Source organism: Maylandia zebra, linkage group LG1, assembly GCF_041146795.1.
Source record: "Maylandia zebra isolate NMK-2024a linkage group LG1, Mzebra_GT3a, whole genome shotgun sequence".
Taxonomy (NCBI): Eukaryota; Metazoa; Chordata; class Actinopteri; order Cichliformes; family Cichlidae; genus Maylandia; species Maylandia zebra.
Window position 1 is genome coordinate 15,659,809 of NC_135167.1, and position 24,252 is coordinate 15,684,060.

General features: G+C 41.2%; 1 protein-coding gene across 1 annotated transcript; it reads right to left on the reverse strand.

Annotated features, from left to right (window-relative positions):
• Positions 1 to 258: 258 nt before the first annotated feature.
• hk1 (hexokinase 1) lies at positions 259 to 19,836 on the reverse strand. The gene is made up of 21 exons (XM_012920448.4): positions 19,455 to 19,836; positions 13,851 to 14,013; positions 11,335 to 11,483; positions 11,127 to 11,246; positions 10,888 to 10,983; positions 10,665 to 10,764; positions 10,342 to 10,525; positions 9,976 to 10,131; positions 9,789 to 9,876; positions 9,409 to 9,554; positions 9,038 to 9,230; positions 8,844 to 8,955; positions 7,693 to 7,841; positions 6,717 to 6,836; positions 6,386 to 6,481; positions 6,198 to 6,297; positions 5,927 to 6,110; positions 5,650 to 5,805; positions 5,341 to 5,428; positions 3,368 to 3,513; positions 259 to 2,156 (listed from the first exon to the last, which is right to left on the reverse strand). Exons 1-21 carry the CDS (start codon positions 19,515 to 19,517, stop codon positions 2,009 to 2,011), a joined length of 2,757 nt encoding a protein of 918 aa, XP_012775902.3. The 5' UTR covers positions 19,518 to 19,836; the 3' UTR covers positions 259 to 2,008.
• Positions 19,837 to 24,252: the final 4,416 nt, after the last annotated feature.

Sequence of the window (24,252 nt, forward strand, 5' to 3'; positions counted from 1 at the left end):
AAAAAGTTTAAATAATGTGACAGTGCTAATAAAGTTACAATACAGGAAGTACTGACACACATTTATTTGTGCCCCATCTAACGCCTGAATTATAACTGCTGTAGCTGTTAACAGAGCTCTAAGTGTGCAACTTCAGCACCGCAGGGTTGCTTTGACCTTTAGCTCACACTGAATACATTTGTAACACCACTGAAGAGATTCACAACTACGTGAGTGCTAAATGATCAATGCACAAACAAAAACAAACCAACCACGACATCATGTTTACACAGGTTTGACTTTATTAAGTGACTGATTGGCGATGTGGGACAGATACATCCTTTGTTAGCAGAATCACACAGATTCAAGCGTTTGTGTGCGACTGGACATTCTGGGGTCAATCTGAAGGCAGAGTAAAGGAGCTACCTGACTTCTTTAATCATACAATATGACTAAAAGGTAGGAAAGGACATTCTTTTAGCTCAGCTGGTATTCATTTGAATATTTAAAAAGGTGGCATCTCAACCATATCCCGTCCTCCACGGGCACCACTGATCTAACAATAGAATATTTTCTTCTTGTGCTCTTTAATTGCTTCATAATGAATCTAAGCCGTCGTAACTTTGAGACTTTTTTTTCCCTTTTGCTTTTAACACAATGAAAATAAATATCAATTTGCATAAGTTATGCTACATGAAAGAGCCTGACAGTAGTTACCTTAGACATCCTCCTGAGCTTTTAGGAGCACATGGTGATATTAAAGGGGCGAGTAGAATACGTGCTTTTATTATTGGCCAACATGTTAAAACTCTTTTAAAAGTTCTGTAATGTTCATGTGAGTTTATACACACTATGGCTGCTGTTGTTATTCCCCTGGCATCCGTGTTAGCACCACATTTCTGTTTCATAATTAAATAGCTGTTAAGGTATCATCATGGTGATGAGGTTAGCCAGGACTTCTTAAGAAATGAACACACTAACAGCAGCTGTGACCGGTACCAACAACAGGACACATAGTTTACACTACAGACAATAAAAAGATACTGCTCTCTGAGATAAGACCAGTGGTTCTCAAACCGTGGAGCAGGGAGCAACTGCAGGTGGGCCGGAGAGGACCAGAGGAGAAATGTTTTTAGGAAACATAAACAGAACAAAGAACAGGATGGAATGAACTTTAAATGCTAAAAGACGTGTGGGCGTTGACTTTGAGCACCACTTGGTTCTCTAAATCTGCCACTGCAGAAGTCCCTCTTCTGTCATGCTTGAGCACATAAATACAGGACAGGTACCATGTGAGGGAACTTCTTCGCTGGCTTCCTATGTGTGCATCATATTTTGCAACAGTAACATTTTTCTTCAACATCTCCCGATATATAAAAATACAATAAATAACAACAATGTATTTATAACATTGTTTTATATGTGGGTAAGATATCAAATACCAAAAAAAAGCAATAAAATAAAATAAAGAAAAGAAAAGAAGAAAAAAAAGTTTCCCTTTCATCTCAGTACACATTTATATATCGCATCCCTTTCATGCTTTCCTGTACATACGCGCGTAATCTACAGCAGACACACAGACTTTGGTCTAAAAGAGCGTTTTTATGTTTTTGTTTCTACTGAACAAGTTAAAAGTCAATCTGCGATGTTTCTCTGCAACTGGTGTGCTGACCTGCAACTTATAACAGAATGCAGTTACCAGAGAATTCCTCCAGATGGAGACAAAGGGGGTTTACAGGCATGCGACTGTCCTGCATTAAAAAAAAAAAGAAGACAAAGGGCTACTTGTGCGTGTTTTATCCACAGAAATTGCAAACTTGCAATATCCTTAAGAGACTGGGTGCTGTTAATAAATCTAACCACAACAGAGAGAAAACCTCTCCTTTTCTCTGCCTCACGTAGACGGACTAAAGCAGCTACCGGAGCGTGATATGTCGACTGGTCTTGTTTGATTTAGGAGGAAAGGAGACAATGGTTGAGAACTGGGGCAGGAGAGGGGATGAGATAACAGTGAGATGTAGAAAATGTTCTATTTGCTGTTCAGCTCCTGTCTTAGCCGGCAGCCCACGGCTGTGATGAGTGCAGCTCCTTTTCCACTTCCATCCTCTGACAGCAAGAACTTGACATTACAGTTTGGAGCCAGTTCTTTAACCGTCTGGTGCATGATCAGGGAGAAGCTACACAGAGACAGAGGATGTACACGTTAGACAGAAAAGCAAAAAGAGCCAGTCTGATGATACGGTTAATGGGTGTGAAAGTGACACAAGAGGGAGCGAAGGTATGGTTTACCATCTCCTCGCCAAAATGAATCATGTTCAAAAACAAAAGAAAGACAACCAGGCCTCTACTATCTAACCGGGAAACAGGCTTTTCTGCATAGCTTAGCATAAAATAAAAGTTGTTTTCACACATCCAAAAAAGAAATCAGAGAATCAGATACGGACACTGCCTGCAGTTTTGCTTCCTCAGCTTTAGCACACAGCAGGAGCTCATTTCTATCAGCTGCAGTACCACAGTGGAGATGTTTCGGGGTGTGCAGGAGATAGCTACTTGCTAGCTTTGAATTCACAGGAGTATTATCTGGACTGGTTTCACAAAACAATGCAATCAGCCATCACACAGACTTTCCACACGGGATTTGGAGAGTTAATGACAGTTTAAAATCGGATCTGCACCACCATCTTATAAATAAAGGAAAGCTTATGTGTCAGCTCAAGGGTTAAGGCACAATAAATCAACTTGCCACTGATTCGTTCGTTCGAAAACATGTCCAAACCAATGACCTATTAATGACTATGTCTCCTAAGCAGTGCTCTTGTGGTGACACTGGACATAAGAACAAACGGGCAGAGAATATTTACTTAACCTGAGGTTTTTCTCTTGCATTGTGCAGTGAATCTCATATGCAGTTATAACAGGACTGAAGCAAGACTCAACTTGACACAAGACTCTCTGTGCTATGTGTACGCTTTAGTTAATATGCTACTTTGACACTTCGGGATCATCCATTTATCATAAAGGATTTTTGCATTGGCTATCTTGCGACTGCTATTTAATGTCAAATGCTTACTTTTAGCTCATTTAGCTTACTTCCAAATAAATTTATCACCATGACTAAGAAAAAAAATACTTTCACAAAACCTTTTAAAAAGGAGCAAAGAATGATCCTTTCTGTTAGCAGCCTGGTGCTCTTCTTAACTCCATGAGCCTACTATCATTTCTATTTGTCTGTCTGCTGCGTTATTATTGTAACTACAAAGATACTTTTTTGTGAAAATGGTGACATAACACAGCAGCTTATGAGGTCATCATATTCCTCTTCACTTCAGTTGCCAGTGAATTATTTTTAACATATGAAATAATAAATAAATTAATGGATTAAACTTACTGTGGATGTAATTTGTACAGGGTCCCGTCTACCCCTACGGTGATGTCCAAATGGTCCAGTCCACGGTTCTCTCTAATCTTATCGACCACTGCCGCCATTCCTGCGCCACATAGCTGAGCTGCACGACGTGACACTGTTCCACAAACCTAACAAAGAAGACATTTATCATTATTGCAACAGCTTTTTGAGCCACACAAGTACAGTGGGGCAAAAAAGTATTTAGTCAGCCACCGATTGTGCAAGTTCCCCCACCTAAAATGATGACAGAGGTCAGTAATTTGCACCAGAGGTACACTTCAACTGTGAGAGACAGAATGTGAAAAAAAAATCCATGAATCCACATGGTAGGATTTGTAAAGAATTTATTCGTAAATCAGGGTGGAAAATAAGTATTTGGTCAATAACAAAAATACAACTCAATACTTTGTAACATAACCTTTGTTGGCAATAACAGAGGTCAAACGTTTACTATAGGTCTTTACCAGGTTTGCACACAGTAGCTGGTATTTTGGCCCATTCCTCCATGCAGATCTTCTCGAGAGCAGTGATGTTTTGGGGCTGTCGCCGAGCAACATGGACTTTCAACTCCCGCCACAGATTTTCTATGGGGTTGAGGTCTGGAGACTGGCTAGGCCACTCCAGGACTTTCAAATGCTTCTTACGGAGCCACTCCTTTGTTGCCCGGGCGGTGTGTTTTGGATCATTGTCATGTTGGAAGACCCAGCCTCGTTTCATCTTCAAAGTTCTCACTGATGGAAGGAGGTTTTGGCTCAAAATCTCACGATACATGGCCCCATTCATTCTGTCCTTAACACGGATCAGTCGTCCTGTCCCCTTGGCAGAAAAACAGCCCCATAGCATGATGTTTCCACCCCCATGCTTCACAGTAGGTATGGTGTTCTTGGGATGCAACTCAGTATTCTTCTTCCTCCAAACACGACGAGTTGAGTTTATACCAAAAAGTTCTACTTTGGTTTCATCTGACCACATGACATTCTCCCAATCCTCTGCTGTATCATCCATGTGCTCTCTGGCAAACTTCAGACGGGCCTGGACATGCACTGGCTTCAGCAGCGGAACACGTCTGGCACTGCGGGATTTGATTCCCTGCCGTTGTAGTGTGTTACTGATGGTGACCTTTGTTACTTTGGTCCCAGCTCTCTGCAGGTCATTCACCAGATCCCCCCGTGTGGTTCTGGGATCTTTGCTCACCGTTCTCATGATCATTTTGACCCCACGGGATGAGATCTTGCGTGGAGCCCCAGATCGAGGGAGATTATCAGTGGTCTTGTATGTCTTCCATTTTCTGATGATTGCTCCCACAGTTGATTTTTTCACACCAAGCTGCTTGCCTATTGTAGATTCACTCTTCCCAGTCTGGTGCAGGTCTACAATACTTTTCCTGGTGTCCTTCGAAAGCTCTTTGGTCTTGGCCATGGCGGAGTTTGGAGTCTGACTGTTTGAGGCTGTGGACAGGTGTCTTTTATACAGATGATGAGTTCAAACAGGTGCCATTCATACAGGTAACGAGTGGGGGACAGAAAAGCTTCTTACAGAAGACGTTACAGGTCTGTGAGAGCCAGAGATTTTCCTTGTTTGAGGTGACCAAATACTTATTTTCCACCCTGATTTACGAATAAATTCTTTACAAATCCTACCATGTGGATTCATGGATTTTTTTTTCACATTCTGTCTCTCACAGTTGAAGTGTACCTCTGGTGCAAATTACTGACCTCTGTCATCATTTTAAGTGGGGGAACTTGCACAATCGGTGGCTGACTAAATACTTTTTTGCCCCACTGTACATATCAGTCAAACTGAGAACAAATACAGCCTAAGTTTCAGTTTCTCTCCTACTCCTGTGTCACATAGTCTTTCATAAAATAAGGCTAACAAGATAGTATTATGGTTCTCTCTCAGTGTCCAAATGCAAGTCTAAGACTTTGATTACTAACTAACTAACTCTTCTTTACCTCTTTGACTATGATACTGTCATCACAGGTGCTGTCCAGGCCCAAGTGTTGCAGGATTGATCGCACCTGCAGCAAAGCCAATCTGTCACTGTACAAAGACACATACAGAAAGTCATTAAAAGATGACAAATGAAACTTTAGTAAGGAGACAGGAGCAATATCTTATCATTAAATAGACAACACAATCAGTGGTACGATAGCAAGCGGTGCTAATGGAGTATAATCTCCTGTCCAGATGACTTCTTATCTCGTGGAAGGGTGAACTGACACTCTTATTAGACGCAAACAAAGATAGCGTTCATTGTTTACCTTTCTATCTGTGACAGGAACTTTGTTTCAAAGATGCTTCTGGTCTTTAGTGTTTCAGAAATCTGTCCTCTGAACAGGAATCCTTTTTTGGTCATGTCGATGAGGATGTTCCGCACGATTTCACCGAGGTACATGCCGCTGATCATTTTCTCATATCTAAAATGCAGAATTCAAGCAAAGACAAAGGAAACATAAATATACGGTATTTACATGCACCTCAAAGATAGGAATGAATGCCCTGTATCTTTTCAAGCATGGGATGGTGTGTATGAGGCACCTTTGTTTCCCCGGGTTTAGGGAGAAGTCGTCCACAGAACGGTCGTACTCTGTCCTGATGTCGTCCAGGCATCCGTTGTCTCCAAAAGCTCCCCACTCCATGTTGACACACATCTGACCCTCATCGCCCTCAATCATCTCAACGTTCTTCATCTCTTCCATGTAACACGCATTACTGCCAGTACCTGTAATCAGAGAGACGCATTATATAGATATAGCACAAAAAAGCTGAATATTTTATAAAAACAAGTGTTACTTTAAGGTGAACTAACCGGCGATAAGACCAACTTCACAGGTGGGTTCTTCATAGGCACAGGTCATCATGGTTCCCACTGTATCATTCACTACAGCAACCACGTCCAGATCAAATTCCTGCAGACCAGACAAACAATATGACGTGCCACAAAAACACCATGATTCCATGTTGTACTGAGTGATGCTGCTCCTCATATCCTCATACCTCTCTCCTCCTAATGGCGTCCCTCAACAGTCCCACCACATCTTCCCCTTCGCAGTCTGTCGCCTTGAAGCCTTTGGTCCATGTCACCAAGATGCCCTGTACACAGACGCACACAAGTTTAGTTTATCATGTGACAACTTCATGGATGGCTCAGGCATCAGTTCATGAAATGTTATTTGGCTTTTTTTCCCCTCTTGATGTTGCTTAACGGTGGACAAGTTATGCATAAATCACAGCTTTAGTTTGCAATACAGCCAGTTTAAGACTCTCAGAGTATAGAAGAAAGTACAGGGCTGTACATAAAAGACGAAGAAGCAGGAGTATTACTCACAGCGTCCAGGCTGGTCTGTCGGCAGGGGAAGGAGAAGGTGAAGCCCAGAGGAAGACGGGCATTCTTCATCCCCATGTAGTCCAGGAAGTCACTGATACAGTGCACGATGTGATCGAACAACTGGAAAAATAAAAAAGTGACACATTAAAAATTGCACTTGTAAAGTACATCACTAGTCTTAATGATGACTCAAAGCACTTTACGCCATAAGACCGTATTTGCTCCTCATCACAGAAACCAGAGGAAAGTCTCTCTCTGCATGTACTGTGATACTTACTAGTGGCTTAACATCCAAAACGCTGCATAATTTCAATTAGAGGAATTCAAGAATGATGCAGTTTAGAGTGTTGTGGTTAAATGTATTATTTTTTTGCCCATGCACTAATCTGATGCATTGTGTGTGAAATGCATTGTTATATTAGGACACAGATGATTTCAAAGACATTTAAAATGATCTGCGTGGCAAATCTGATTCATTAATGGCCACTTGCTTTGAATAATGGGACCTCTGAGAATTACTGAGAAACATGTGATAACGCTAAAATACATAACACAGGCTGTAAAGGTGTTAAAATTATCCTATTGTAAAGAGCATCTGTTAAATATCACTCTCCTGTCCTGTTTCCAGAGGAGTGAGACTAAAGAAGTCAAAGGTGACTGGATAAGCTTAAGCTGGTGCTTAAGGGTTAAGTTTAAAGTTCTCTGTTTTAGAGATTGTCAACTCGATGCCAATCTAAGCCAGTCAACTTTTCTAATTGTCCCTCTCTAATTGTCTGTCCCTAAACTTTTGACCCTCCTCCCAGCTTCTATCCTATTTACTTATCTCTTAAACCAACAAGCCTCACATCCCCCATCTACCATCCTAATCTTTACCCTCTATTTAACGGGGAGATATTCACCAGTCCTCCTTTCGTCGCAGTTACCTGCCGGTATAATTTTACACCGTTAACTCTAGATTACAGGCTGTTTATCTCACCTCCTCCCCTGTGCCCTGCATCACTTCGAGAGGAATAGCGTAGATTTTGTTGTGCATCTCCACTGATCTCCTCTTCCCAGAGCGAATTTTAACCAACAGAACTCTGAAGTTGGTTCCTCCTAAATCTAAAGCCAGGAAATCACCATGTTCTGGACACACAGATAAACAAAACAAGAGAAAGATAAATGACCAGCGGTCAAAACATTCAAACATATTAGGAAAAGACTTAATAGGCAATGTAAGCTTGAAAAACAGAATAAACAGACTAATCTTTTATCTTATGGCCATAGGTTTTCCATAATATTCATACAGTTATGTGGGTACATGTGTGTTGCTGTGTATGTACAGAGCTGAAGCTGTTCTATTAAGAAAAACATCTTTTTTTTGTTAAAGCTGCAAGAGTTGCAGAAAGAAAAGGTGTGAAGTAGTGAAGCCAACGGTTCCTTCTTCCCGAACAGATCTGCGGTCAAACTATCTAGTTTGACCGTGAAGGTTCTCAGTCATCCAGGTCATCGTAGTCAAAGGAGCTTGCAAAGAAAAGCGTCTGGACTTCTTTAAGTTGCTTGAAGACGTTTCACCTCTCATCCGAGAAGCTTCTTCAGTTCAAAGGTCAAATGGTGGAGAGTCCCAGATTTAAACCTAGTGGGAGTTTCCCCCCAAAGAGGGATAAAAGGACCCCCTGACGGTCCTCTAATCACATGAGCCAAGGTGTGAAAATGGGTGTGGGTCCCAATCAGCCAGGGTTTCGGGTGAGCTCATTGTGAAACCTGGCCCCACCTTATCATGCGATTTCCTGAGGTCAGATGGCCCAGGATGTGAGTGGGCGTTAAGGCGTCTGGGAAGGATCTCAAAACTGGATTATAGATGGCAGAGAGTTGGTGTCGTAAACCCCCGCCACTGTTCAAAGATGGTCGCTCACAGTGGACATCTATGTCCACTGTGAGCTATCTCTATGTCCATCTATGTCATACTGGTTGACATCTATGACATCTATGTCCACTATGTCCATCTATGTCTTCTAGCAACTTAAAGAAGTCCAGACGCTTTTCTTTGCAAGCTCCTTTGACTATCTAGTTGGATATTTTCATATGCTGAAGTGTGTGTGTGTGTGTGTGTGTGTGTGTGTGTGTGTGTGTGTGCGCGCGCATTACCTGTGCCGTCAGGAGTGCTTTGCACAAAGGTTGGCAGCATTTTGACTGTGGCAATGTCCTGTGTGCTTTTAGAAAGGCCATTTTGGATCTCTATCTTCATTCTCTGCTTCACCTAAAATTAATATTTTATTGTCAGAGTCTAAATATTGTGAAACGCAAATTGGCAGAACAAACACTGCAGCATCTTTTCTCACCTCCAGCAGCTGTTCAGTCGTCAGGGAAAACTCGGACAGTATTTGGGCGATTTGTCGCGATTGTTCAGCGAGTCTGTAGGCCACAGCGGTCACCATGGCAGCACCCTTTCCACTGCCGCTCTCCGAGAGGAGGAATCGAACATCGCAGTCCGGGACCAAACGTCTGACTGTCTTGTGAAGACGACGGGCATATCTGAAATGCATATGAGATTCTGCTTAACTATGCACATTTTACTTAAGATCAAAGTAAGACGATAGGTACACATTTAACTCCCAAATGCCGGACGGCAATTCTAGTACAAAACTAAAGAGCGAGAGAGCATTTAAGTAAACACTAATCTAAACGGTTCGTCTTTAAACTTATCACTTACTGTGGGTGCATCTTGTAGAGAGACCCATCGATGCCTACAGTGGTTCGGAGACGTGACGCTCCTTTGTTCTCCTTCAGCCTCATCAGGATGCCGGCCAGAGTAGCAGCTACAAGGCTGGCGGAGCGGAAAGACACAATGGCACAAACCTGAGGGAAGACAAGCAAAAATGCATCAAGACCATCCAAATTATTAAGAAACGTCTTAAATATTTGATTTCATTTGTTCCATGGATCTTAATATTTTAAACAGACTAAAAGTTACAAATTAACTACTTAACTATACAATTTCATCTTATATGATTTTCCTGATTTAAGTTCCCTCTCTGAAACCAAAAAGAAATAAATAAATAACTGAAGTGTTTTCTCAGTAACAATACACACATGCTGCACAGCAATGCAGTCGTCCGCTGATGGCTCCAAACCCAGTTTGTTCAAAATCTCTCTCGCCTTGATCAACCCTTCCTTGCTCCTAAACAAAAGAGATAAATAAAAAAAAAAAGTTTACAATTTCATTTAAAAATCATTCAATTTTTTTGTCTACTCGGTTTAAAACTGTGGTGTGACTCACTTCTCTATGGCTGAGACGTGCTTGGTCTCGATCTTTCCTTTAGTGAGCAGCTCGGGGGTGATCCTTCCCTCAAACAGCAAGCCTTCTCTGGCCATCTTCACCAGGATGAGGCGAACCAGCTCCCCCATGTACATCCCACTGACCATCTTCTCAAATCTAATGCACAGAAAATACATTTCAGCTTGAGGTTCAGAAATGCATCACTACTCACTATAGCTGCTCTTTCACAGCTGCCGGTAGTTGTGTTTGTAGCAGCTGAAAGGATGTTTATAGGTTTCTCATGGTTTTCTGGTAAATTAACTGGGAGCAGTTTAAGTATTAATTTTATGATGTGAGGAAAGGTGTGATACTTTTGGTTTGACTTACAGCTGGCTGCCTGGGTTGAGAGAGCCTCTGTCTATCTCCCTGTCAAACTCAGTCCTGATGTCTTCCAGCCTGCCGTCGTCCCCGAAGGCTCCCCACTCAGTGTTCACGCACATCCTGCCCTCGTCTCCCTCCACCAGGTCAATGTGACGCAGCTCCTCCATGTAGCATGCATTAGTACCTGTACCTAAAGCACAAATACGCCTACAGTTACATCGATTTTACACAGACTGGCTACAATTATCCATTTGTCTTCAATTTTTCCCATATAAGCATCTAATTTTTATTTTGCTTCTTTATTTTTATGGACAGTAAATCTGCAATACCGATAATAATGCCGACTTCACAGCGCTGGTCATCAAAGCCGCAGGTCATCATTGTTCCCACAGTGTCATTTACGACTGCCATAATGTCAGCCTCATAGTCCTGAAATATTTAAAAGCCAAAATACATAAGAGAGCCTTTTAGCACCATTTTTGTTCAACTATATCCCAGTTTAATGACATTAACTAAAGTGTGGTACCAAGGGAGATGACAGCAGACACTCACCCCTCGTTTCTTGATGGCTTTGTTAAGCAGCTGGACAACATCCATCCCCTCCACTCCACTGGCCTTGAAACGCTTAGTCCATGTTATCAGAAAGCCCTGGAGACAACCAAAGAAAGCCAGAGGAAAAAGTAAGAGATTCAAGTCTCTGTTGAGTGTTTATTTTCTTGGCTGAGTCTGCAAACTGTGACGACTTGTTACGGGAAAAGGGTGGAGGGAAGTTTGTTGACTGCTTAGTTTACCTCATCCAGTTTGGTCTGCTGGCAGGGGAAGGAGAAGGTGAAACCAACTGGAAGTTTCTTGTCTTTGATGTTGTGTTTTTCCATGAAGTTACCAAGACACTCTGCCACATGGTCAAACAGCTGGAATGGAGGTGGAAAGAGAGGGAAGTTATCTCATGTGGAGCTCAGAATAAGCTGTTTACATGTGTATATTTCTCTGTAAACCTACTCTCGCTCCAGTGCCGTGAATAATATCCTCGGGCGTGTCGTAGATTTCACTCTCCATCTGCACAGTCTGTTTCTTCTCATGGCTCACTTTGACGCGGAGGATTCTGAAGTTGCTGCCTCCCAAATCGAGTGCAATGAAGTCTCCTTTCTCTGTTGCGATGGAAAGAGTTGGAATACAGGGAGAGACCAAAAGTGGGAGAGGGGAAGAGCGAAAAAAACGTCAGTACAGTTCAGGTTCATTTACAGAACACCAATTCACAACAACAGTCTGTGAGGTAAAGATCCAGCAGTACTGTAGAAAACAACAATCGAGTGACCTCCTAGAGCGAACACTTTGCCATGTGGGAAAGGAAAAACTCACTTGTAACACTAAAAAGCGAGTCAGAGCATTTCAGGAATATTTTATTCACTGAAAGGGGCAACACATGAGCATTAGTGTTTGAGACTTCTACCTACAGAAAGCATTGAATGTGTCCAATGTCACTGCCTCATCTGCATGTCTAATATCTGTAAGCTTAAACAAATACAGTGAGAGTGGCCTATAAGGAAGATGAGGTAAAGAATCAGATTATAAGATTAATGTTTGCTTAAAAGCTCCCATCTATAAACTCCTACTGTTTCTTGTGAGCCTATGTTTGTTCATGTGTATGAATAGCTCAGGTTTACTTTGCTCTGTCTGTCCTGCTGTGGCTTCCTGTATATTCATTGGTTAATGATTACCACCACCAGGGGCATTATGATCAAGGACATATATTCACAAGGTCAACAGCTTATCAGAAATGGTGCTTCATAGGTAAATGAAACAATTATACGGCTGGTGAAATCCTAACTCCTGACAATACCCTGCATAATAAAAGCTTGTGAGAGGTCAATAGGCTGTTGATGGGCTGTGAAAAAGTACTACTTAATCTCACCACCGATATCCCTTTAAGTCCTATGTGTATATTTAGCTGAATAATGGTACAGTAGTTTATTTAGTGTATCTCAACGAGGAACTTAATTTCTTTATAGCTTTCTGACTAGATAAACAGTAGAGTTAGATAAACCGGGCTGCGTCATCATGGCTCATTTGAATTTAAAGCATACTGACCTTTGATAAAACTGGCAGTAATCTCAGATTCATCACATAAGGTCTGTTCACTTCCTAACGCTTACTGAGCAGCAAGTCAGTCCAAACAAATCAAGCTGTAACTCTAGAAAGTACAAACCAGGGACAATTTTGCGATGGGGTCACTCCTGCAGTGAAGCCATTGAGTTCTCGGCCGACATCCTTCTTGGAAAATAATTTTTTGTTTTTACAGTACATATAGAGAGATCATGTGGAGCGTTAAAAGTACACGAAGCTTGCAAAAACTGGCTGCATTTTTTAACTTGGCTTTTATTTTGAGCTCAACTACACAGCTACAATTTTTTTTATTCTTTATCTTACATGACTGAGACACTGTTGATAATAACAGACCCATTTGGCGTACCCTTTAATTAACACAACTGGGGCAATCTGATTTTGTTGGACCTGATTTAAAAAAAACAACAACAAAAACAACAAACATCGAATATCTTCCACTACATGTACCCATTTTCCCCCACAGCTGTTCAGTGATATCTGCGCACATTTTTAAAAAAGCAGGTGATGAAACAGCCCCCAAACAGACTGGTGACCTAGGGAGTACCTGCACTTTCACCCTGTGACACCTGGGATAGGCTTCAAACCCCCCACAACCCTGAATAGACAAGTGCTGTAAAAATCTGTTCACTTTAAATCACCACACATTAAGCTGTCTCTCTTTAAAAATCAGGGAGTAAAATTCCTGTTCACAAATTATTTATTTGTGAATTAAAATAAGTAAAAAACTGTGCTACAAAGCAACACTGGCTGAGCTATTACACCTCGTCTGCAACTGCAACAGTAACTAATTTCCTTGAATTTGTTATATAACTCTAATTGACTCCATGTGCATTTCTGTAAGTTTAGGACCAGCTTTCACAGTGATGTCTTCTCCAACAATGGCAGCAGGATTAGTGCTAATCTCTGATTTGTGTGTGTAATGTGTGTCAGGGCTCACAGCTCTTACACTGTAAACTAAAGTAGACTTGTTGCAAGGCAGAAATGTTGTGTTCATTCAAAGAGCTTTGCTGTTAATGATGATGACTGTGCATAAGTAACAAAAGTCAGTCTTCGTTGGACCGATGCTCCCAGAAGTACAGCAAGTAAAAGATAAGGGACCGTCTGTCACCTTGCTCCTGCATAACACACTCTCTACAAAACACTGTCCCATTAAGGTTTTCTCTGAATTTTACTGACCTGCATAATAAAAGGATATTCCTGGATCTGCAACTCTAAGGTCAGTGTTCCTGTTTCTGAGCTGTAAAGCTTTTCTACACTTTCACACACCAAACATGAAGAAATATGATCTAAATATAAATGACCTCATGGACTTTACCAAGCCTTTACTGCCTGTGGAGACTGGCTTCTGTTCCCTGATACAGTGATATAAAAGCAGGTTTAGATGGACTAACCTGATCCATCGGGGATTGAGCGTACAAATGTTGGCAGCATCTTCAGTGTAGCAGTGGTGTTAGTATCCCGACCCAGTCCTGTGACCAGCTCCTTGCGAAATCGCTGCGTGATGTCCAGTAACGTCTCATCAGAGAAACGCATGGAGTACAGGTACTTATCGATCTAAGAGTAAAAATAACGACAAACAAAAAATAGAAATTATTTCCATCTAAACTATTAAGCATCTGTCTGCAATAAATACACTTCTAACTGACACACACACACACACACACACACACACACACACACACACACACACACACACACACACACACACACACACACACACACAGTGACAATGACCAAGCATGAGGATATCGTAAATATGACTCCCTATCTCATAATGATTGGACTCATGCATAAAGATAACCTGCTTCGATATCATAAAATGTTAGATAACCTGTAGCTGGATAATATACCAGTAATGAAGATTTCTTATATAGCTTTATTCCAAAATAATCAGATCAATTTCTCAGATCGGAGTCATCGCAATGTGTGCACAGGGTCACCTTGGTGACACAGTGAAACAAGGAAGTCCACTGTGTGTCACTCAGTCCTAGCAAAAGGCAACACTGCACAGCAGGGTAGGGTTGTGGTTTTATTGCTCGAATGACAGTGATAAGGCAAAGTAGGAGGTATGCCGAGAATTCAGTCAGACATTATTCTTACCAGGAAAAAGAGCCAGTTGTCTTAAATTGCCTTAAACCATCAAGTCTTGAAATTCTAAAGTCTCCCTATTGAAACTTCCCACTTTAGCAACTGTGCAAAGGCTGAACTGTCTGACCCTTCAGGAACAGCACGTTAAACAATCTGCTGAAATCCAGTGTTACATCACACACTGTGATGAAGCAAAGAGATGCTTTTGTGGTTTCAGAAACCAAAAACAGAATATATTCTCAATTGTGGGTAAAAGTCCCAATCATTTGACCTCAGTCGACAGTAGGCTGGATGTTATGCCTAATGGTCACACAGACATGGCACATAATGAACAACATGTTGCCCCATGGGTATTATATAAAGATGTGGTTAAAGACTTGGTTTGACGACCATCAGAATAGGTTCTTCTCGGTTTTTCCTAATAAGCTGCATAGGCACGGCTGCTTTGACTGAGAGGTGTGCTGACAAAGGGAGCTAGTCAGTCTGCTTGCCTGGTCTCATTGATCTGGACCTCTATTTGTGGTGTTGAAGGAATCCAGAGCATTTTAATTTGTTTTAATTGAGTTAATTACCTGCCAGAGAAGAGACATGGACATATGGAGACCACCCAAGAAGTAAAATTTTATTCATCTGTTACTTACCCCTAAATAGCAGGTATCTATGGTATGAATGTGCATTACTTCAATTGTGATTATAGATTATACAGCCTGCTGTCCAAGCTTTCCAATGTTAACTTAATCACGGCAGCCGATAAAGTGTGGAGTTCGGGAACCAGTGTGTGGAATAAAGGCTCATTATGTGCACAAGCTCTTGTCAGACAGGAGGGCACAGCTGAGTAAATGTAACCTCTAACCCGAATATACTGCATACTCGGGTTAGAGTATGCAGGCACAGGAAACTTTTTGGATACAGCCAAAAACAAGTCCACACCTGTGCTGGGTTGTATTTTACACCCAAATGTAGTCCTTAGTTAGAAGGGATGGTTTAACAGCAGTGACATGTTGTTGCTTGCAAACGTCCTCCCTTTGTAACTCTACATCTGTTATTTCATTTACAGTGTGCACATACACACATTTACACGTGCATGCAAACATGTCTTCCATTCTGCTTTTCATACTCATAAGACAGTGATTAGAGATTTTAAATTAAACTAAATGGAACTGATACAGTTTACATGCATTACACAAATATTGATATTATTTAAACGTCTTTGTTCTTCATGGCTGATCTTCATAACGCTTGAAGTTAAATATCTTGAATTCTTTTCGACCTCTTTTCAGCTTCACGCTTGTCATCTAGCTTGTTGGGGTTATGTCTTGTTTACAGTCATCTTTAGGAAAGGACAGGAGGATCATATTTCAAAGCCTTGTAAATAGTCTGACTCTGCAGCCCTGGCCTCCCCTGAGCCAGCAAAATTTAAATAATTGCAGGTTACAAACGAAACGCAATTCTTTGTTAAGCAAGGAGTAGAGGAGTAACAAAAAATGTTATTCCAACAAATGGAATAATGAATTTTATTACAGTTTTCTGGAGTTACATATTACAGATCGATTAAAAAGACAAATATAAGCTAAAGTTAAAAAGCTTATGGCTTCTGTACCTCAAATTTCACAACAGGCTCACTCTAAAGGAACAACCTAAAGGTTTGTGGGGCTCGAACAGTCCTCCAAGCTATAACAAGACAGGCCCAAAATCTTACAGAACGAGAAGCCTTTATCAGGAAGCACGGGAAAATCTCCCAAACAAGAGATGAAAGACTTTAGCTGCAACAAAAGGCCTTAAGAAAGTCCATGCAGTGGGGGTCAAACGTTTGGTTAAGGACATTTTTGTTATTGTGATGGAAATCGGTTCCTAATTTCGCCAACGGTGTTTTGAAAAAGTGTAATCTTTAACTTTTCACCCAATTTTGGAAGTCAGCTCATCTTTTATCCATTTCGCTATGCATGTGTGTATACTGCACATGTCCTAGACTCTACTGATCAGTACTGATTCAGGTGGTCTGCGCAGTCTGTTTCAGTTTATTTAGTATCTAACCCAATATTTTCGCTTGAGTATCATATTCAGAACGTGAATAACTGCTGAAAGGCTAAGTGGCACTTTTTAATAATGAAAACTGCACAGGCCAAAAGAGTGCAGGCTCGCCAATAGAGGGAGTCTTCTTAAAGTTATCTTTCACCCATTAGAAAGCTTGCAGTAAGCTGATATTTAGAGTCTACTTTTTGTGAATGGAGAAATGAAAGCATTTCTTTATTTAGTGCAGCTCTTGTGCACTGCACTGACTGTCAGCTGATGTAAATAGATCCATTCAGGTTTGCAGCTCTGAGCTATTTAATCTTCCAACTGCTGGCAGCCCAGCCAGTTAGCCCGCAGTGCTGCTTTAACATCTCCTATCATCAGAGGATCTCCTCATGTTCTGATTTCTAGATTTCGTTTTTAACTGCTGCTGGCAGGAACTTTGTAACGGTAAAAGCAACAATTGCATAAGCATTCATACAACATATGAATGCTTATAGGTGGCAGAGGTTTCAAACTCTCTGCCACCTACCCTTGGTGTATGTTTGCTGTTGGCTAACATACTTGCATGAGACTGTTTTTATTCTGTTGCCTTGTTTAAAACAATGTGCCCAATTAGCTAAGTGAATAGGGGGGCATTCTCTCCTCTACTTAAATAACAATGTGTTCTCAGCTGTCCTGCCTGATGCTCAGCTACAAAGGAGGAGGATTAAAAAGTTGCTTCACACTAACCTAAATGAAATCCCCTCCAAAATCTGACTAAATATTACTTGTACAGTTCCTTTCAAAGAAAAGAAAAAACATCTCTGACTCAGCAAAAATTCATGTCTAAGCATTTCATCGTATCAGGACACTATCTGATACGATATTGCTCATAAATAAAAAATATCTCCGCTGCCGTTTGTAGATAAAATAGGTGTGTGTGATGACTAAGACTGTTTAGATTTCACGACCAACTTCATTTTTGTATTTGTACAGTTTCCCTTTTTGAGGAGACAGGAGGCAAGAGTTTGTAAAGGCCCTTCAACACACCTCTAAAACAGCTTTCTGTGCCTCCGCCCAGAGCTCGGTGCAAGTTTCAGGAAGAGGTCACACTCTCTGCCGCTGTTTCCCTCCTTCTCATTCTCCCTTTTGTTTGCATTCCTTCTCTCAACAATGCCTTGCTCTCCTCCTCACCACGAGGTGGCTCAGGGAAGCATTGAAACATGACTCCACTGTGTGTACGTGTGCGCACACAAGAAATTGTGCGCACGCATCCTCACCATGTGGAAAAATACCATCCTCTACAATGCCCCCTGCTGCAGCTTCCCTTTTTCAACTCCGTGTACACAGACGTACTCGCACGATGTACTCTGGATGACCTACCAGCTGCAGCGGGAACGTACAGTCAAGGACACGGCGGTGAATTGGGTTGACCGGAGAGACAATCAGCTGATCGAGTCTCTTTGGCAACCACAGGTCATCTAGAAACTCATTATTGATCAGATTGTGTGTACACGTTTAATTATAGCTGCTCAAATATTGAACTGCATGTTTGACAATTTCACAACTAGAGAAAGTGCTACACAAACCCTGCTCTTATAAAAGCTCCAAAATAGCTGGCGTTGTGTGCCTGTCTGTGTATGCGTGTGTGGGTGTAAGCCTCCTCCTGCTGTCCACCTGTGGTCACATGGTTCAAAGCTGGCCTATTTTAGGGAAGCAGGGAGAGGAAGAGAGCAGGAGTAAAAAGGGAGGGAGATGTGTTGTATTACATCAGATCCTGGCTGCTGATTCATGTCTTTTACCTTTACAGACTGCGCTCTGACTTTAGTGCAGCACAGCAGGCACAGCTGGAGACGACAGGGCCCCGTGTGAACAGACCACAAAGATTAGCTCGAATAAGAATGGGAAAGTGAGAATGGAAGAAGGAAGTGTGATAACAGACTTGTTGCTGAATCTGCAGCTTGTGTGTGACACGACAAGCGACCTTAAATGGACACCGTGCCGTGTGAAATTTAAGCACACGATGAGAAACGGCAATTTTAAATTTAGACACAAAGACTAAAAACTGTGACACCAGTGGGCCTGGTAGTAATTTAACCTCCTCTGACTAAGTTTTACTGTTTCGTAACTATGGCGACCAGATTTTATGGTGCATTCAATGAAGAGGTGCTGGAAACTGATTGGAAAAGATCAACTTTTTGATCTCACTCTCTCACACACACCTCTCTGAGGACAACTAAATCTGGTCCTAATGATCAGACAGACTTCTTTAAGTTTCCTGAAGTGTACATCACATCACTCATCACTTTTAAATAGGGACACATGAACACACCATGAATAATTCAACCTATTCAAGGCCTCCGCCTCCTCGGCCGGGCCGTACCGAACCCCTTCGGGCTCCACTGAAGGTAAATTAAAGTGTGGGTATTTTTTTAACAAGAATATAATAGAAACTCTGTGACCCCTGAAGTAACTTCTACCCATTCATCCTGTGCTCATGCGTCCTTTCATCCTTGCAGCTCACTTCCTCTCTTGCTCTTTGCCACGCCCCCTCACATCTTCTATCACGACAAAAACCTTACTCATGTTGTGACTACATTTTACTACGCACACACACCTCCCTGTGCAGTTTGTCACGTCTCACTAGGCCGGGGTCATTCCCTTTAAAACGCGTGTCTCTGAAAATGACACGGGTCCGAGAAATCGGTCTGTTCTCGCGACAGGATGAAGCTTTCTTTCACTTCCTCGAAGAAATGTACCCGTGTGGTGGAAAAACTTATGATGGAGATACCTAGTAAACCCGGTGACCTCTACAACACATGTGCTTCTCTCATCTTTTATAAGCTCGTCTTCTTCGTGTATCTAAGACAAACAAACAGAATCAAAAAGGGAGGAAAGAGGTAAACACTCACCTTTTTAACCTGGTCATCCTTGAGCTCAGTGAAGTAATAGGCTAGTAGCTGAGCCGCAATCATTCTGCTGCTTGTTCTGGCTCTGTCTCTCTCACACACTCATACAGACTCACTCAAACGCTTCCTCAGTCTCTCACACGCCTTAACCTGCAGATGGATTTAAAAAACTCCAAAGATAAGAAAGTTAACTCAGACTTTTCTCTGCCCCTGTTTCGTAAATATAATCTGCAAGAGGTATAAAGATATCCCGAGTCTAGTCCAGTGTGGTTTAAAATAGCCGGAGCTCCTTCATGTGTGGCTAAGACTCTAACTCTTCCTTCTCTGTGCATGTGAGTGAAGCCAGGAAGCATGAATGATACAGCAAGTTTGGCTGTGGGAGGCAGAGAGAGAGAGACACTCAGGGGGGGAGAGGGAGGCAGGAGTGCCGCAGAAAAGGACACGCCCACTGCCTGCAAGCTCATTGGCTAGACAGAACTATTGCTACATCCTCTGGCCTGCTATTGGTCGGGCCTGCTGATGCCTTGGAGGCAAACCCAGTGATGGAGGAAGAAGAGGGAGGGGGTAATTAAGAGGAGAGACGTGAGGATTTGAGCTTTACTGTCAAAAGGAAGTTATAAAGTTTCATTCTGTTTAGCCTGTGCCAGGAAGACAATGAGCCACACAGTTATGGTATTACTCAGACTGCTGTAAAGTGCCACTTTAGTTACTGCTGCCGGCTAGCTGTGAGGAAATTCAAGGGAAACTTATTGCTCTTTGGTTCTCTAAACTCAGGGACATACCAGGAAGTTAAGGACATTACGAAGTGTTTCCTGTGGGCACGGGATACTGCTCAGCAGGAATGGGTAATATTTTTTCCCCTCAGGGTCATACTGACTAAGTTAAGGGACACACATTAGATAACTGAATCAAAAATGGCTAAAGGCTGAAATTATTAACAACAACAAAAACAAAAACAAAAAAACAAACAAACCCCAACCTGAAATCTACATCAACTTGAAATATAGTGAAGTATAGCAGCACAGGCTCATCATCTGAATGAGATTTTGAGGAGTGGGGGTTATTACACTGCTACCCCTCGGGCCATATTTCACACATTTACTGCAATGTGAGTGCACTTTCCCCACATTAATCTTTGGGATAGACATTTATTTATTATTCGTACCATTTCATCTTAAGTTACATGGTCTTTTTGCCTTTTCCACGCTATCTTCCTTCCAGTTAAGACATGTCTACTGTCCCACAGTGTCTTTGTCTTACTGACAATGGAGGTTTCTGGTTTCTGACCCACCTCCCCCACGGGTGAAGGTATTTGTTCTGCGTGACCGAGCATTTAGACAATAAACTGAATGTTTGTGATGCAGATAAGTGTGATGTACTGCTTCAGCTTGTTTTTGTTTAACAGAAGGACACACACCTGCCGCTCCTTTTGTGCACTACACCTGCTTGACCATAATTTAAGTAGAATGAAGGCCATTCATTCACTCGGCCTTCTTTCTCAAGATTCAGTCCATCAGCCTGCTACTTTCATAAACTGTCTTTTCAAACAGATGTGACATTGTCACTGCAGCAACAACAGCTGCCTCTAGACACTTTTTAGGACATTGATAGACTAGGGTCAGAACTATTATATTTTGTATATCTAATAAGTTGGCTCTAAATTCATTCTACCTTCTTTTAATTATTTTTCATGCGTTCAACTTCATGAAAAATAAAATAAAAATCTTTTTTTGTATTTTTACTTTTTAAAGGCTGAAGACAACAGAGATATGTATCAGTACTGTTAATGGAAAACTTTTCTGAGCCTTTTACAGCACATGACACCTGTAAAAGTTTATTAATTCATTCCAGAGTCCAGTTGTGGTCTTTTTTTTAATTGTTGCATCAATCTGTCTCTATTGCTTTTGAATTCCTCATTCTCTGGGGTACTATATATTTGACACACTGCCTGCAAGCCTGCCTTTACTTGTTATGCTCATGAGAGGCACGCTGCTTAAACAAAAAATAAACCGCTTTATGTGCATTGGATGCATGACTCACGAATACAATGGATTTTTCTGTGTGAGACTGACGAACACTGGAGCACGATAGTGTCTGGTTAACTTTACTGTTGATATTTTAGACAATGATATGGTTTCCTTGAAGAAACCTGAGCTGGAGATCATTTCTCCAACTATATGAAACCTAAAATATAGGTTTCATAAAGCACTTCACTCAAATATGAAATATAGTAAAATACCACCAAGGTCAGTGCGTTATCCAGTAACTTGCCACGTCAAACATCAAATTTTCCTCTGACTAACACAAAGAACAAAAAGTTTAACTGCAGTTATTTAAGTCTTTAGACTGTAAATCACAACACTGTAACAATCCGCCTGTTATAAGGTCTGGCATTGTAAACATTATAGAAAATGGTCACATCAAGGCACCACAAATTATACCAGATAATGAATGCATACCAAACAAGGAAGGTTTAGAGAAACCAGTGTGCAATTATGAAACTGTGATTTGTGATTTGTAAATATAAATGTACTTCTAATGATCAGTGTACAGTATTATAACATTTTTATGCACTAAAATAAAGGAGTCCTTTCAGATACAGTCATAATACAGATAATTATAAGTTAAAGTTATATACAGAAAATTTTGATTCCAACGTACTTCACATGGAAAAAATGGATACAGATTTTCAGAAGCTTAATAACAAATTCTTCTTCTTCTTCTTCTTAATAATATTATTGATTGATCGCCTTGAGGCGACTGTTGTTGTGATTTGGCGCTATATAAATAAAATTGAATTGAATAGAATAATAATAATAATATTCATTGTCACCTCTTTATTCAGTCTCAGAGGTCTTTCAGTTTACCATAAATAAGTTAGTTACCTTAATCAACAAAGGCTCCCCATGATGCAGCAGAGCTGGTGTCCAGCAGCTCTCATCATACTGATGTTTTGATGCATTGTGGCGTCTAATTCTTCCACTGTCCACTCCACTCAGAGGTTTAAGCCTGGGATTCAAACGTTGATTCATTGTATCTTTGAAGAGAATTAGTCGGGCTGTGAAACTAAACTGAAGGTCTATTTTCTCACAAAACTAATGACTGCAACACAATATCCAGAATAAGACCAGTGCTCTCTCCACTGTAGGCTGCAATAGCTCAGTTCTGCCCATCTACTGGAGAAAATTTCTGAGTGTGTGTGAAAGCTTGTATTGTTTGTTTGTAGGGCAGACAAAGACACACACATTCACAGAGCCATCAATCAAAAGATAAAATAAAAAATACACAGCAAAGACGCCTTGCTCCCTAAGACAGGCCCCTTTAGGAAAAACATCAGAGAAATGATGGATGGAGTGTTTTTAAATGAAAGATAGAGACAGAACGAGCCAAACAATGAAGGAAGGTAGAAAGGACAAGAATGTTAGTAGGCCTAATGTTAGAGGAAAAGAAAGGATGCAGTCTTTTTTATCAGTCTCTGCTCTGTTGTAGGATGCAGGAGCTATATTTTGAGGAGCCTATCTGCGCTTGCATTCAGTGCCACATAAAGCTGCCGTGTCGCAGCCTGTGAAATTGTACTGTGAAGACAGTAGCTTGATACAAGGACAGCGTGGGATTATTGTGTGTATGTGTGAGGATGACGTAGCCCTCAGCTGGTAGCATTCTCACATGTTAATCCCTGAGAGATTAGCTAGTATTTCACTCCCGTTAGCACACTATTTTTCCTCCCTTACTTTAATCCCTCATCATTCATCAGTCATGCAGTGGTTATCGCACTCTGTCTTTATTTACTGTTCCTGTGCATTATTCTCTTCACTTATTACACTCCGCTACTGTCTTCCTGCCTGTCTTCATCTTCAACGCATCATCTAATCTGTCATGAATGGATTAGCCTCACACTGATCACCGCACCTCTCATTAACCCAGTGCAGTATCATCAGATCAATAGCTTCAGATTAAATGTGTAAACAAACAACAACGCAAATTGTAAGTTTTCCCTAATGAAACTAATTTTAAAGTTGACCATAGACTGAAATTTCATCAGAAATGCCAAAACATACAATCTTTACTTCTTTTTTCTTTTAAATTAATTAATTAATAAACTTTCAACAGCGGTCTATCACTGGAGTTCTTCAGGTTACTGCTTGGACTGCTAATGCACCGAGCAGACATACAGATAAAGACACAGAAAGACTGGGCAAAGCTCCAGCCAGACAGATAAAAGGGACAAGGAGAATGACTAAAATGGCACAGATGGCCAGAGACAGTTAGAGAGAGAGAGAGAGAGCCGGGTGACCACAAGGACAGAGAATCAGTGTACAGTGACTGAACAGAGGATTGGTTGTTTTTATTGTCAGGAAATGTGGTCAGCAGCATTCCAGTCCTCCTCCTGCTCCCCATCAATAAACTAAGAAACTGCTGACTAACCCCCACAAGCAAGCAAACACACACACACACACACACACACACACACACACACACACACACACACACACACACACACACACACACACACACACACACACACACACACACACACAATTTTGTAACAGTTGGCTGCACAGGTAATTGCTTTTAGTTAGAATAAGACTGATGCCCATGATATCAGTGTGTAAAGAGATTTGTGTCTACACGATATGACCGTGTATACTTTCTCTTTTGCGGAATATTACATATTTTCTACACACACTTACATATAAATCATCAGGTTCACAACTGTTACACAATATAAAGTCATTCTAAGGAGTGTCTATAAATCTTTAAGTAAAAGAGAGGAACAAAATGTATTTAACTACAACTTCTT

Excerpts from the sequence above, each read along its gene's own strand:
- hk1 (XM_012920448.4), bottom strand. The coding sequence starts at position 19,517 with ATGATTGCGGCTCAGCTACTAGCCTATTACTTCACTGAGCTCAAGGAT. Across the intron at positions 10,984-11,126 it reads AGCAGACCAAACTGGATGAG|GGCTTTCTGATAACATGGAC; the intron begins GTAAACTAAGCA and ends GGTTGTCTCCAG. Across the intron at positions 5,806-5,926 it reads CTAAACCCGGGGAAACAAAG|ATATGAGAAAATGATCAGCG; the intron begins GTGCCTCATACA and ends TCTGCATTTTAG.